Raw genomic sequence first — 15,342 nt, forward strand, 5'->3', positions numbered from 1 at the left:
AGAATTGATTGAGTAATTATAGGAACTCTAATATTATTTTTATAACTTTGTCACCTACAAAATTATAAGTACTTCTTAAATGAATTGACACTTATTCATAAATTATCAATTATTTTTAAAAATTATAAGCACTTTTAGTGAAATGTTATTAATTTTTTTAAAAATATTTATAATTTCAAAATATTAAAATTAAATATAAAAATTAATATACAAACAAAATTACAGAAAACAGTGGAAGAGTCCGTGGCCTAATCGGCATCAGGCCCATTGGTCCAGCATTACCAGGGCCGGAAACAGCCACGTAGACAAATCACGGAACCGGCGCGGATCAGCAATTAGCAAAGCTGCACTGAAAACCGGTAGGAGCGGGTGGAGAAACCAAACGTGAGGGGGCGGAGATTTCGAAGCCACCACTGCAGCGTATAGCTAATACCACCAACTTTACCAACCGTCTTCAACCAATTTCTTCACCTATAAATCAATTTGTTCTCTCTGCTCTTAACTCCATCCTCCTTCCATTTCTCGATCTCCGTCGCCTCCACTTTGTTCTCCGCAAGCTCCTCCTCCGTCGTCCATGGAGTCCGCTGCCGTTCTTCGTCCTTTCAACTGTAAATCGCCCTCACTCTTTATCTCTCGCTATGTATAATTACTTGCATTTGTAGGTGTACCTATGTGTATTTCAGCGCGTGTATATTTTGAATGTTTGATGTGTTCATTGTGGAAACTTGGTTATCCTCCGTGTTTCTGCGGTCCGATCCCTAACTTGCAGTCTGTGACTATGTCTTTACTTTCTTGCGCGTACCAGATCCGTGATCTCTTGTTTTGCTAGATGGCGTGAAATTAATGTGTAGATATGGGATTTGCGCTTTAGTTGGTTGGAATTTATATCTCATGGTAATCTTGGGACTTTCCTGTGCTTCTGTCCGGTTAATTTATTCGCTTTAAAGGCAGAGACTTGTGAGTAAGCTTGTTGTGGTCAGACTCCATGTTAATTAAAAGATAATTAGTATTTTTATTTAAGAATGTGATCCGAAGAGAGAAGCAAAAATGGAACTGCACCTAGATTCTTGCAGGAGTTTGGAGGCCCTTGTTTGCATTTTTGTTAGAAATCTTTATCCCCAATGTTTCCAGGAAAATAATGACTAAATGTTCGTTTATTTTGTTTTTAATTTGTCTCTGTCAACTGTGCAGTTGGGAACCTATACCAGTTTGAGGAGCATCATTAAATAACAACGTGATCCATGATCTTTAACGGGCAACTAAATCCATTTGTACTAATTGCTGACACTATAAGAAGACAGTATAAGCATTCTATTATCCGTTGACTAATAAGAAGCCTTTGGGCAGCTGTAAGACCCTTAAGATTCATGCATCACACAAGAGAGTCCATTTACTTAGTTGTAATGAATTCTTCTTTCCAGCATATATTGTACTTTTCTTGCCTCACTTCCATGGCCTGCTCTGCAACAACAACATGCCAAGCCTTAGTCCTAACTGGCAAGGTTGGCTATATAGATTTTGGCTTGCAAATCATCTCTATCTATCTATGATGATATTTTTTGTAAGGTCATTATAACTGTCATGCCTAAGAGTCTTCCACTATGTTTTTTTTTGGTTTTCTTCTATATATTTTGTTAATTTTTTTTTTTTTCCCAAAAGCATCTATTAGTCTTCTTTTCATGTGATAAAACCATTTTAATTACGTCTCATACATCTTATTCTCAATAGGAGTCACCCCAACTTTATTATGAATAACTTCATTTCTAGTTTGTCCTTTATTCTCTAGCCTGGCAATCCACCATGGTATCTTTATTTCAAGTACCTTCATATTTTGCATGTGTTGATGTTTTACTATCTAATATTTCATGCTATACAACAAAGTTGATCTTATAGTTGTTTGATAAATTTTTCTTTTAGTTTTGAAGTAATCTTACAATCATTTATCTGATGCACTTCCTCATTTTAAGCATAGTCTCTTACCTTTGTGAGCAATATTTACTTACAGAAAAAAACTTTGTGAGCAATATTCTCAGTAATCTTTTTTGCCTTTTCTGGACAATTGATTCAAAATATCTAAATTGATATGTTTTTTGAATGACTTGATCTTGAACTCTCACTATAACATTATCCATACTTCTACTTTTCCTAAGTTCATGTTCCATATGTTCAGTTTTTAATTTGCTCCATTTGAAGCCTTTGGATTCTAAGGTGTCCCCTTATCCTTTGAGTTTAGCATTCACACATTCTTTTGTTTCATTCATCAAAATAATGTCACTTGCAAGTAACATACATAGAGGCACCTATTATTGGACGTGCTTAGCGAGTTCATCTATCACTTCAACTATGAAATAAGGGCTCAGTACGAACCCTTTATGCAATCTTAATGTAACTGAACATGTTTCAATATCTCTTCCATAAATTCTAATATATGTTTTTGTTCCATAATGCATGTCTTAAGTAGCTTGTATATAAGTAACTCGAACTCCCTTGTTATCTGAAACCCTCCATAAATTTTTTGTGGGATTTTATCATAAATCTTTTTCAAATCTATAAACATCATATGTAATTTTTTTTATTCTAAACCTCTTCATCAGGTGCCTTAGCAAGTTTGTAACCTTCATTGTTGGACTACTGAGCATGAAGCCAAATTGAGTTTTAGAAAAATAGAACAATTTGGTCTCCTCCTGACACCAAAAAAAGAACAAAGAAAAAGGAAAAAGGAAAAAGGAAAAAGAAAAATCAAATTGTAGCAGATCTGTAATTGATGTGGTTCTTTTGGCCTTGGAATATTTGGACAACTTTTCCCATAGGGACTATGGAGTATTTCCATGTTCAACTTGGAAGATGGTATTTTCCTATCACGTGATGATTCTTTTCAGGCTAGAACTACCCTTTAGCTTTATGTTTGTTGATTTTGTAACATGTATATGATAAAGTCTGTTATATTCATTTTATGTTTGAAGTTTGAAGTACTATTGGTATGCCACATGGTGATATAGGTGTTTTCATATCTTCCATATCATCTGCATTTGGTTTTTCAATGCATCTTTCTGCTATATCTATTCATTAATTTTAGTTCTTGATCTCTTTTTGCAACCATATGCGTTGCCATGCTGTAGGAATTTCATTCTCAATCTAGCTGTCTACATGTATATTTATTTGTAATCAATGTTAACTAACTAGTCAACTGCAATTAAAGCTTATTTTGCAACACGATGTTGATACTTGGTTGATATATATTAGGTTCTGTTGGTGCTGTCTCATATGTGCGGTCCATAATTGAGAGGCCTAGCATGGTTGCTGTGCATAATGCTTCCTGGACCACCCTAAGTAAATCTCACACCAAACACTCCTCAGTTGAGGGGAAACTTGTTTCTTATCCGAGAAAGTGGACAGGAACTGTGGTATCCTGTGCAAAGACATCCGAAACTGCTGGGGCAGCAGAATCTGATGGTGAGTTTTTTTATTTAATTATGGTCAAGGTTGTGCTTTTCTTCAAAGGATGCTGTCACTGTAATTTTTTTTTTTTGAACTGTGATTTTTTCTCCTTGTCTTAGTGATGCAGAACTCGAATACTTCAAACCGGTATCAATATTTGTAGAAAGGGAGAAAGGGAAGCGGTATTTCCACACGTTTTATTGATACGAATTAGAAATATTTATACAAATAGTTTCCTAAGAATTCTCCTAAGATTTAGGACTAGATTACATCCCTATTATCTAGATTACAACACTAAAAGATAAATCTAAGAAATAATACAAGATAATACAAAGCAAGAAATAAAACAAAATAAATAGGAAGATGATAATGGATGATTATCTTGGAATCTTCAAGGCCCGGCCCCGTCCTGTTTTATTTCTTCAACACTCCCCCTCAAGCTGGGGAGTGGATATTAGTCATCTCCAGCTTGCTCACTAAGGCTTCAAACTGAGTACTATGGAGACCTTTGGTGAGGAAATCTGCTACTTGTTGATTAGATGGAACATAGGTGATTTGTAGAATACCCGAGTCCAACTTTTCTTTCAAGAAATGCCTGTCAATCTCTATATGCTTAGTCTTGTCATGTTGAACAAGATTATGAGTTATGCTGATAGCTGATTGATTATCTCCCAACAATTCGATTGGTTTTGTCACCGAAATCTTCAAGTCTTCTAGGATAATCCGAAGCCATAATAGTTCACACACACCCAAGGCCATGGCTCGAAATTCAGCTTCTGCACTTGATCTAGCAACCACCCCTTACTTTTTACTTCTCCAAGAAACCAAATTTCCTCTTAGGAATATGCAATATCCAGTTGTCGATCTCTTGTCCACAAGAGAGCCCTCATAATCAACATCGGTATACCCTTGGATCCTTAGGTCTCCCTTCGAGGTGAATAGAATCCCTTTGCTTAGAGTAGCTTTAAGATAACTCAGAATCTTTCTCACGACATGCATGTGTTCTTCAGTAGGGCTATGCATAAATTAGCTTACTAGGCTGACTGCAAAGGATATGTCAGGCCCAGTATGTGAAAGATATATCAATTTCCCTACTAGGCGTTGAAATCTTCCTTTATCTACTTCTTTGTTGCTTCCAATATTAGCCCCCAATTTTATATTTGGATTAACTAGAATTTTTGACCCTTTTCCTCCTAGCAATCCTGTTTCAGAAAGTAGATCAAGTACATATTTTCTTTGGGATAAGACGATACCTTCCTTTGAGTGCGCTGCTTCAATGCCCAAGAAGTACCTCAATGGACCAAGGTCTTTTATTTCAAATTCCTAGGCTAGATTTTCCTTAAGACATCCCTGTTCATGTAAATCATTCCCTGTTACCACTATATCATCCACATGTACCAGTAGTGCTGTCACCTTATTTCCTGTATGTTTGATAAATAAAGTGTGGTCCCCTTGACTCTGGTGATACCCCATAGATAACATGACCTTTGAGAATCTATCAAACCATGCACGTGGGGATTGTTTGAGGCCATACAAGGCCTTCTTGAGTTTACACACGTGGTTGGTTCCTGTTTGCTCTTGCTTGAATCTGGGTGGTATATCCATGAAGACTTCTTCTTCTAAGTCGCCATGCAAGAATGCATTCTTGACATCAAGTTGTTGTAATTTCCATCCACAGGCATTTGCCAATGCTAAGAGGATTCTAACAGTTGTCATCCGGGCAACAGGGGCAAATGTTTCCAAATAATCAACTGAGTATAGCCCTTGGCAACCAGTCGTGCTTTATACCTGTCAAGTGATCCATCAGCTTTGTACTTTAAATTAAAGATCCATTTACATCCCACCGGTTTTACATCCTTTGGTCTAGTTACCAGTTCCCAAGTATGGTTCTTTTCTAGTGCCTTCATCTCTTCCATCATGTCTGCTTTCCAGTTGACATCTCTCGTGGCTTCCTCTACGGATTTGGGAATAACAATTGCATCCAAAGAAGTCAAGAAGCTTTTATGGGCAGGTGATAGGCGATGGTAGGATATTAGTTGGCTAATGGGTGTTTAGTATATGCCCTAACCCCTTTTCGAATAGCAATGGGAAGGTCGAGGTCTGTATGCTCCAAGAACGTTGAGTTTGGGTTAGGATTGCTGGATGTGGGGTTCTCACCTGGTGTGCTATCCAAACTTAGGTTCGAAGTTGATGTCAAGTGTGGCCGAGGATCACCAATGGGCTACCGTCTCTTATAGACATAGGGAGAGCCTTTGTATCTAATAGTATCAATATGTCCAGAACCTTCCTCCTCCCTAGGAGAATTGGGTAAGATTGGAGAGGTAGGAACTGGAGGGTGAGAGAAATCAATGCCTAATGGTGTTGTTCCAAGGGTAGGGCTAAGATTTTCCCAATGTAGGTCAGGTTGATCAATGATGGTTGGTCTGATTGGGGTAAAGTCAAAGAAGGGCTGTGATTCATTGAATGTGACATCCTTAGAGACATATAATTTTCAAGATTCAGGATGATAACACTTTTACTCCTTTTGAGTAGGATAATACCCAAGAAACACACATTTAAGAGCTCTAGGGTCCAATTTATCCCTGTGAATTTTAAGGATGTGGACAAAGCAAGCACACCCAAACACCTTTAGAGGCAATAGTGTATGGTGATTTATTTCAGGAAAAAAGGTCATTAACTTTTGGAAAGGACTGAGGCCATTAATAACTTTAGAAGCACCCTATTGATGACATATGTGGCTGTCAGAACTGCTTCCCCCCAGAAATATTTGGGCACATGATGGTGATGAAGGATGCTTCGTGTGACATTGAGAAGATGCCTCATCTTTCTCTCTGCCACCCCATTTTGTTAGGGAGTATCGACACAAGATGACTCATGAACAATACCTTCATTATGGAAATAGTTATGCAAGTGGGTGTTAAAATAATCCTGGGCATTGTTAGTGCGGAATTGTTTGATAGGAGTGTCAAATTGGGTATGTATTATTTTACAAAATGAGGGTAACACTGATCCTATGGCGGCCTTTTCTTTTAGAAGAAACACCCAACACATGTGCGTGCAATCATCAATAAATGTAATGAACCACTTTGCCCCCAGAATAATTAGGTATTTTGGATGGCCCTCAAACATCAGAATGAACCAAATGGAATGGCATAGAAGCCAATTTATTACTAATAGAATAAGAAACTCAATGATGTTTTGCAATAATACATTCATCACATTGAAAATTGCTAGGATCTAAGGAATTGAATAAAGACGGAAACATTTGTTTTAACACAAGAAATGAGGGATGTCCTAATCTAAAATGATGAAGCCATATAGTAGAGTTCCTAGTAGGCCTAAATCCCGAGTTTGATCAGGTTCAAGTACAAGTCCTTGGTAAGGATAAGTTACCTAATTTAAATGAAGTTTTTGCTATTGTTAGGAGTGAAGAGAATATAAGATCTACCATGCTTTCTGTCCATAGCACAGAAGGATCGGCTTTGGCTAGCAAGCAAGGTGGAGGCAGCAACAAATTTGGAAAAACAACATACCAGGCTCCTAGAAGGTCAGATTATAGGCTTGCGGGTCAGAACCGAAACTCCAACCGTGATGGACAGTGGTGCACGTTTTGTAGGAAGGCAAGGCACACTAGAGAAACCTGTTTTAAGCTACATGGAAAGGAGGTCGTGTTAAGCAGGATAGGAGGATTCAAGAACATGGGGCAACATCAAGGCTATTTATCTAACAAAGATCCAGAAGAGGAGGCAGTAAAGAAAGATATTTCAGAAGTGGAAGAATCTACACAACTGAATCCAAAGGAATTAGGCAAACTAAAAGCTTTCCTTCAAACGTTCTAAGATGGAGCCTCATGCTCCTTGGTGTAGCAAGGTAACCTTTCCTTTGAGTCTTTCATTGCTTCTAAAACTGATAAGAATAGCATATGGATCCTAGATTCGGGAGCTACCGATCACATGACCCTTAACATTCAGTTTTTTGAAACATATGAAGCTCTTGAACCCACTAAACAAATCACAATTGCCGATGGTGCTACTATCTCTATAGTAGGAAAAGACAAAAGTATCATTAATTTTTTGGCTGCCACTTAACCAAGTTCTTCATGTCCCAAGCCTAACAAGAAGTTTGATCTCTATTACCAAACTCACCACACGTGTAAGTTTCAGGACAAGGGCACGGGGAAGACGATTGGTGTGGCTACGATTCACAATGGGCTCTACATCTTGGATGGGAAGGGTGAAGGCTCTATAAGGAAGCAACATAGTTTGCCATACTCCTCTCAGTCTGCCTCTAACCTTTCTGCTATATGGCTTTATCATTTTAGATTAGGACATCCCTCATTTATCCTTACCAAGGACTTGTACTCGAACCTAATCAAACTCGGGATTTAGGCCTGCTAGGAACTCTGCTATCCGGTCTCGTTCAAGGATTCGATTGAGAGTGGCAGTGTCCTCTTGGCATACCATCTTAATGGCTTGATATTGATCAAGCTCTAACCAAAGACCTCTCATTAGATTGTAGTATTTGGTGACAATTGCATGGCCTTGTTTGGTACCATTGATCTTTATTTTAACATCAAAGATCATTGATGCATCCCTGACTTGCCAGTAGGTCTGTTGTACGGTCTCCCAAACTTCACGGGCAGTATTAAGGAACATAGAGTTCTTGCTGATCTCTGGTTGCATCAAATTCCACAACCATGACATGATGCGGGAATCTTCCACATCCCATGTAGTGAAGCTGAAATCGTTAGCTGTTGGAGGGTTTCCTGACAAGTGCCTGCTTTTTCCTCGCCCTTTAAGAAGTGTCTTGACCAGTTGAGACCATTGGAGGAAGGTTCTACCATCTAACCGATAGGATGGATGAATGCCTGGTAATTCTCCAGCAATAAGGGGCTGATGGAAGGATGTCTTCGGTGGTGACTGTCGGAGTTGGATTTGTTGTTGTTGAAGTGTCTGACATGATGGACGAGGGAAACAGACAGTTTAACACAAAGGTACGAACACGAAGGATTTTGACACCAGGGATGGGCTTAAAAGACATCAGAGGATAAATCTGGAGGAGCTGGAAGCGAACAGTTGGCAGACGCGCCTTCACGAGTTGGCATGTGGGGTCGGAGCGAACTTGGACGGCGATGTGTGGTGGCACGTGGGGTTCCGATCGCTGGTGATTTTTTTGGGGTTGGTCGATCTGGAGATGGTGAACCCAATGGTGGTGGTGGTGCTGCAAGATGATGGTTGGACAGAGGAGTTCCGACTTGAACAATGCAATGAAGGCACTTTGGACAAAACGAAGTGGCTGTGTAATGAAGGCACTAGGGTTTACTGTATCAGTCTATTAACAAGGCTCTGATACCATGTTAACGAGGCTCTGATACCATGTAGAAAGGGAGAAAATGAAGCGATATTCCCACACGTTTTATTGATACGAATTAGAAATATTTATATAAGTAGTTTCCTAAGAATTCTCCTAAGATTTAGGACTAGATTACATCTCTATTATCTAGATTACATCACTAAAAGATAAATCTAAGAAATAATACAAGATAATACAAAGTAAGAAATAAAACAAAATAAATGGAAGATGATAATGGATGATTATCCTGGAATCTTCAAGCCCGGCCCGATCCTATTTTTATTTTTTCAACAATATTGAATATTATTCATCAAAATCTGTCATTGAATACTTCACTAAATGATTATTTATAGACAATTAATAGATAGAAACCTATTCTAACAAGAATTCCTTTCTAACTAGGATTCCTTGGTATTTAATCTAATAAAGGTAATCCTAATCTAATTAGGATTATAGGACATAAAAGAAATTAAAAGAAAGTAGGAAACAAATAAAAATAAAGAAATTAATAAAACAATATTAATTTTTACTTTTACGCCTAAAATATTGTTTCTCGAAATATTTGTCTCTATGGTCTTCATCACTTAGCAAACATCTGATGTCATTTTTCCTTTTGAAATCTCTGTTTTGTTTACTAAAATTTTGTACCTATTGAGAATAAAAATAATAATATAAAAGATAAACTTAACATTCCATCTATCAAGTTAAGCTTTAGTTTAAGATTTTAGATTATATGGTGGTTAATAATTCAACATGGTTCAGAGAAGGCAAAGGTCCTAAGGTCAAACTTCATCGCTAGTCCAATATTTAAATTGTTACACGTGGTTGGACCAATTCTACAGTGAAGCTTGGCCACACTTGAGGGGGTGTATTAAGAGTAAAAATAATAATATAAAAGATAAAATGAACCTTCTATCTACCAGTATAAGCTTTAGCTTAATCTTTTAGACCAGAAGGTAGTTAACAATTCAACATACCAAATGAATTAGAAATGATACATTGGGTAAATTCATGGAATCCAAGTGGGATTAAGTTTTTACCTGATAATCTTGTTCTTATTCTTCCTGCTGTGTCCATGAATAAGGAATAGTCTGAGGAGTTTTCTGACCTATGTACTCCTGTCATGTTTTTCTGACAGGTAATATATTGTGGTGTATTATAACACAAAACATATAATTGTAATTGTAATTGTGATGACTGTTCATTTCTTGTTTTCCTTGATATCCAAAAAACTGGAAACCCTGATGGTGCAGTTATGTCTGATATCCGACCACAAGGATTGCTGGAAAAGAATTCTCCAAGAAGTGCAACATTCCCTAAAGGATTTGAGGTGAGTCTGTTTCTAAAATTCATATGTACCATCGTTTCACCGAGATTACAACTTAGTGAGTCTATTATATGGACTAGTTCTGGATGAAGCTTCAACTCCATGGAGTTTTTATTTACCATCCTTTCACTGAGATTGCTTTTTCTCAATTTTTTGCAGTATGCATATAAGGCATCAAGCACAAGCTTGAAACTGTTTCAGTCTGGTTTGCCCTTAGATTAAGTAGGGTTTCAAATTTAGCTTGGAATTGAGTCTTAAAATTGCAAGAGAATATTTATTGAACCCATAGTTTATGATCTTATATCTGTGCATCCAGTAATACTGCAAGTCAAGCCAAAATCACTTATACATGAGTTTAATTTGTGAAAAAACGTAGTAACTATGCTTGACACTTGTTGCAAGAACATTTTTAAAAATGCTTTGGCTATTTTTTTTTTTTTTTTAATTTTGTCTGTCAGCATTGTAGCCGTGTCAATCCCAGGCATGGATTAAAAGATTTGCATGACTTTGTCACCCTAGGATAGTAGTTAATTGAGGGAGGTGTCTGGCTTTAGAATTCTCATGATATAAATGATTGATTGAATCAATTTCAGTTTCTTTGTTAAAATATCAAATTTTAACAAAATTGAAACCTCAACCTCTTTTCAGGATAAAATGAGGCATTTTTTGTAATTTCTTTGCCTATAAGTTATAACTGCTTCCCTTTTGTGTTATATTCTTGGTCTCTTTCTATTATTAAATTTCACTTAAATATATAGTCGTTACACCTCTATTTCCTTCATTTTTATGTTTTTTGGGTTCTGAACTTTCAATAAACAATTACTGGTGTTCTTGTATCAGGAGTTGGTCATGAATGTTTGTGACAAAACACAGATTGCTGAGTTGAAACTAAAGGTAAACAAATGTCTGAGTGCTTATGATTACATTTTTATCTGAAAACCATTGCCATAACTTGATGGTCTGGTTAGGAAATGCTGTAGGTTCTAGAAATTAAAGGGTGGTGTTTGAAAGTTAAAAACTACTGTTCATGGATTCAGTTTGTTGCAAGAGAAAGTCTTACAAAGATTGTCTTTTGGTTTGAAGAAACATTTGTGATACAAGCAATAGAGAGATTGGTGTATGATTTATATAGAAACAAATACTGAATATGTTTGAAACACTAGGTGTTGATAAAACCTGCTGATGGAGATAAAAGCGTTCAATTTAGTTTAGGATTTTATATTTCAAGTTGTTAGAATTTTATATCTTTAGGAGCAGGCACAGAGGGTGACATTTATTGTTTTTGTTTGTGGGGGGGGGGGGGGGGGGGGCAATGTTTAATTTATACAACTACATCATATTTAATTTTTTTGAGCTTTGATAAGTTTTAATGCAACTGTCTGTTATTGTAATGTTTAATCTCTCTGCATATTTTTTCTTACCATCATATTTGGGCCTTATTTTTACGAATTTGTTGCACATATTTTTTCCTCAGTATCAAATATTGGAGGGGGGGGGGGGGGCATATTTACAAAAACTATAAATAAATTTTAAATTCCATGTGGAAATCCAAATTATATATGAAAAAATTCTACGAATCTATAATATAAATTTAAATGTTATGTGATGGCCTGGGGGTGGCGGGGGGGGGGGGGGGGGGGGGTGGCGGCAGCCCCCTCTGTCCCCACAATGCTCTGCCCCTGTTTAGGAGTGATATCGAACCTATAAATATAGCTTATTCATGTAATAAGAGATAATGGTTTTAACAATAACACCACCGACATATCAAGCTATTAGCCTTGCTTCTCCCTTTATCCTCTCTTCACTGTATCTTTTCCTCTCCTAGATTACCTCCTCCGTGCTTCTTTCTTCTCCTTCTCCTTCTTCTCAATTCCTACCACTGCTGCTTTTCCTCTTCATCTAGCCCAGTTCTTCTCTTCCTCTCTTGCTTCCACATCAAACAGTAAAAGAATCTAACTTCATTCCACCCTTGAAATTTGCTACAAATCACAATTGTTCCACAGTTTTCTGCCATCATATTTCACAGCTATCAACAACAGCTGACTCAGAAAATTTCAGCAACTGTAGGTCCTAAAACCAAATCTGTTCTAGCAACAAAAAACCAAACCTGTTCAGATGCAAAAACCAAATCTGTTCTAACAGTCCAAAAACCAAATCTGTTCAGATGCAATTCAGTTGAAAAGTTCTAGCAACAAAAATAGGACAAAGTTCTGCAGCAAAGGAAAAAAGCTGCAGAGAAAGAAAATTTCATTGAGAAGACAGTAGAATTCTTGAAGGGTCTGGTATAGCCTTTTGAGATACCACACAAGCAATAGAATATCAAGATTCAGTGTGCTGATTTTTGAAGAGGAGATTGATCTCAGATTGTTTGAGTTATAGCATTTTTTACTTAGTTGGGATGAATGATGAGGACAACGAGTTGTATTTAGGTTCTTTGATTTTATTAAGATTATTTTAGTTTTATTAGGACTTCTAATATATCATGTGGTACAACTCAAGTAGTAGTCAATTTCCATATTACATGGTATTAGTTTTAAAAGAGTTCTAGATGTTTCAAAGGACTTATCAATTCTATAAATATGGTTTATTCATATAATATGAGATAATGGTGTTGAGTATATATAAAAAACTTGAATATTTGAAAGAGCTGAAGCTCTTTCTCTCATTCCCTTCCTCTTTTTCTCTGCTCCTCCCCTGAGGGGGAATAGCATAGATAGGATCACAAGGAAAAAATAAAGTTTGTAGAATGGACCCATTCAAAACAGAAGATTGCATACAGTTGATTAGATAACAAGAAGTGATAATAGCTGCATCCCAGAAAGAAATAGGAACATGCATATGAAATAGAAGAGTTTGAGCAGTCTCAATGAGATGACAGTTCTTACATTTCACCACCCTATTTTGTCGTGGAGTATAAGGACAAGAGGAGTGATGTACAATACCTCGAGATGAGAGAAAAGATTGAAAAGCTGTAGAATAATAATACTCAGCATTATCACTTTGAAGAATGTGAATAAAACAACCAAATTGAGTAGTAATCTCATTACAAAAAGTAGTGAACAAAGAAAGCAACTCAGTATGATCTTCATTAAGTAGAACCAAGTATAATGAGAATGATCATAAATGAATGTAACAAGATAAGAGAAAGCCTGTTTAGACTTACTAGGACCCCAAATATTAGAGTGTATAAGATCAAAAGGAGCATCAACTTGTTGATTAAGATGACTAGAATAAGAAGAATGAACATGCTTGCCTAATTGACAAGACTCACTCTCTAGAACAATCAATGAAGACAAGGAAGGAACCATTCGTTGAAGAGTGGATAAGTGAGGATAACCAAGTGGGAATGAATCTGAAGAGGAGATGCCACTGTAGTAGGCACAAGCAGTTGCCATAGGTGATGGCAAGGCAAGATGGTAAAGTCCCTCAAACTCACACCTAGTGCTAATCACCCATCTAGTACCTCAATCCTGCATAAGAATGAAATTAGAATAAAAAATAACACGACAATGAAGGGACCTAGTTAGGCGACTAATAGACATGAAATTATATGGACAACTAGGAGTATGCAATATACAAAATTAAGAGAAATAGATGGAAGTGGATCAGCCTTAGCTATACCCATGGGAATGGTTTTAGAATCATTGGCCAAAGTAATTGGGGGAAGAGAAACAAGTGAATCAAAGTGAGAAAGTAAAGATTTATTACCAGAATTATGTTTTGAAGTGGTAGAATCAAGAATCCAAGGATTAAGAGAGGCATGCGAAAGACATATACAAGAATTACCGGTGGATGACAAAGTGGAGGAAGAAGATGCCTGGGCAACATAGACTACATTAGAGGATGCTTGCCAAGCCACGTGCAATTGACATACTTTGCCATCTCCTCAACCGAGATAGTATAAGTAAGGGCTGGTCTCTTAGTGTGAGTAGAAGTATCAGGCATCACTGACTGCTCTTCTGCACTCCCAGGGGCTGAAATATTGGCTTTAGGAGGCCAATCATTGAGGGCATAGCAAGTTTCCTTATAATGTTCAGGGTGATGATAGTAATTACAGAGATGTCATTTACCACACCGACCCTGACCCCGACCCCGACCCTGACCAACACCTCAACCATGACCAGCACCAGAACTAAACACGGATGAATAACCATGAGTCTGAGAACCAAGAACAGACGTCTCTCCAACTAAATCTGAGGTCTGTGTGCTATGAAGAATCTGGGCAAATATTTCTTCGATGGTAGGTACAGCTGGGCTGCTCAAAATCTGAGTATGAATTCCCTCCACGTCAGCCCCAAGACCAGCTAGGGTAAGCACCATAACCAATTTATCCCTCTGTTTCTTCTTCTCAGCAAGATCAGCTGTAATAGGGAGCATGGCATTAAAATCCATCACAGCAGATTGGATTTGAGTCATTTGACCCAAATATACAGCCACACCTGAATCTCTCTTTTGAATATAGAAGAAATTACTAATGGTAGTGTATGGATGCACTATATCATTAGTGTACAGCTGCTTAGCATGGGGACATGTTAGGGAACGAATCAAATGGAAAAAAAAAAACTAGAAACAAAATCGCGCACACAAAAGACAAAATTTATGGGGTTCAGCAAAGAATGCCTATATCCACAGTCGCACTAGGTGTTTTTCACTATTTGAGAAGGTTACAATTACAAGAATTATGTCCACATATTTATAGACAAAAACTAGGGCAAATAGAACTCCTAATTTGAATAGGATTCCTAATCTATTTAGGATAAAGGAAACAAATATTCCAATTCCAATTCATAAACTATCTAGTTTTTGGGGGCTCTACCCTCGCCCCTTGATCCCTGCCCACTGACCAGGCAGCAGGACCCCGTACTAGCTCTGCCTAGGTGTCAAAAATCAAATCAGGCTCCACATCTCCAACAAACCAAATATCAAAGCAATTCCCATAAACGCAAAATAATGAGTCTAAATCAACATCTATTGACTGCCACAACAATGTAACCAACTGTGCATCCACTCCATCCATAAATTCCTATCAGATTCAGCTATATCAGATAGCTGTTTAGTCAGATGATCACTTACACCATGCCCTCAACACCACATTGGACAGAGGCAGACCAAGAAAGATAATTCTTGCCATTCAATTTGTCAGTTGTAATGGCAGGAATACCAGAAAATGATTGTATAGTCACAGAAGAAGATGAACTCACCACTGCAGAATTAGATGAGGCCAT

General features: G+C 37.4%; 1 protein-coding gene across 2 annotated transcripts in view; it reads left to right on the top strand.

Annotated features, from left to right (window-relative positions):
• Positions 1 to 297: 297 nt before the first annotated feature.
• LOC127797566 (uncharacterized) overlaps positions 298 to 15,342 on the top strand; it is a 29,085-nt gene continuing 14,040 nt past the window's right edge. Inside the window, exons 1-4 of one of the 2 annotated variants that reach the window (XM_052330574.1) lie at positions 298 to 608; positions 3,244 to 3,453; positions 10,068 to 10,120; positions 10,958 to 11,011. In XM_052330574.1, coding sequence (XP_052186534.1) covers positions 575 to 608; positions 3,244 to 3,453; positions 10,068 to 10,120; positions 10,958 to 11,011 — 351 coding nt within the window. In that variant the 5' untranslated portion in view covers positions 298 to 574. Of the gene's footprint in view, positions 609 to 3,243; positions 3,454 to 10,043; positions 10,121 to 10,957; positions 11,012 to 15,342 lie in introns of both variants that reach the window. The other variant, XM_052330573.1, reaches the window with a different exon arrangement.

The sequence above is a fragment of the Diospyros lotus genome, chromosome 3 (genome assembly GCF_014633365.1).
Source record: "Diospyros lotus cultivar Yz01 chromosome 3, ASM1463336v1, whole genome shotgun sequence".
Taxonomy (NCBI): domain Eukaryota; kingdom Viridiplantae; phylum Streptophyta; class Magnoliopsida; order Ericales; family Ebenaceae; genus Diospyros; species Diospyros lotus.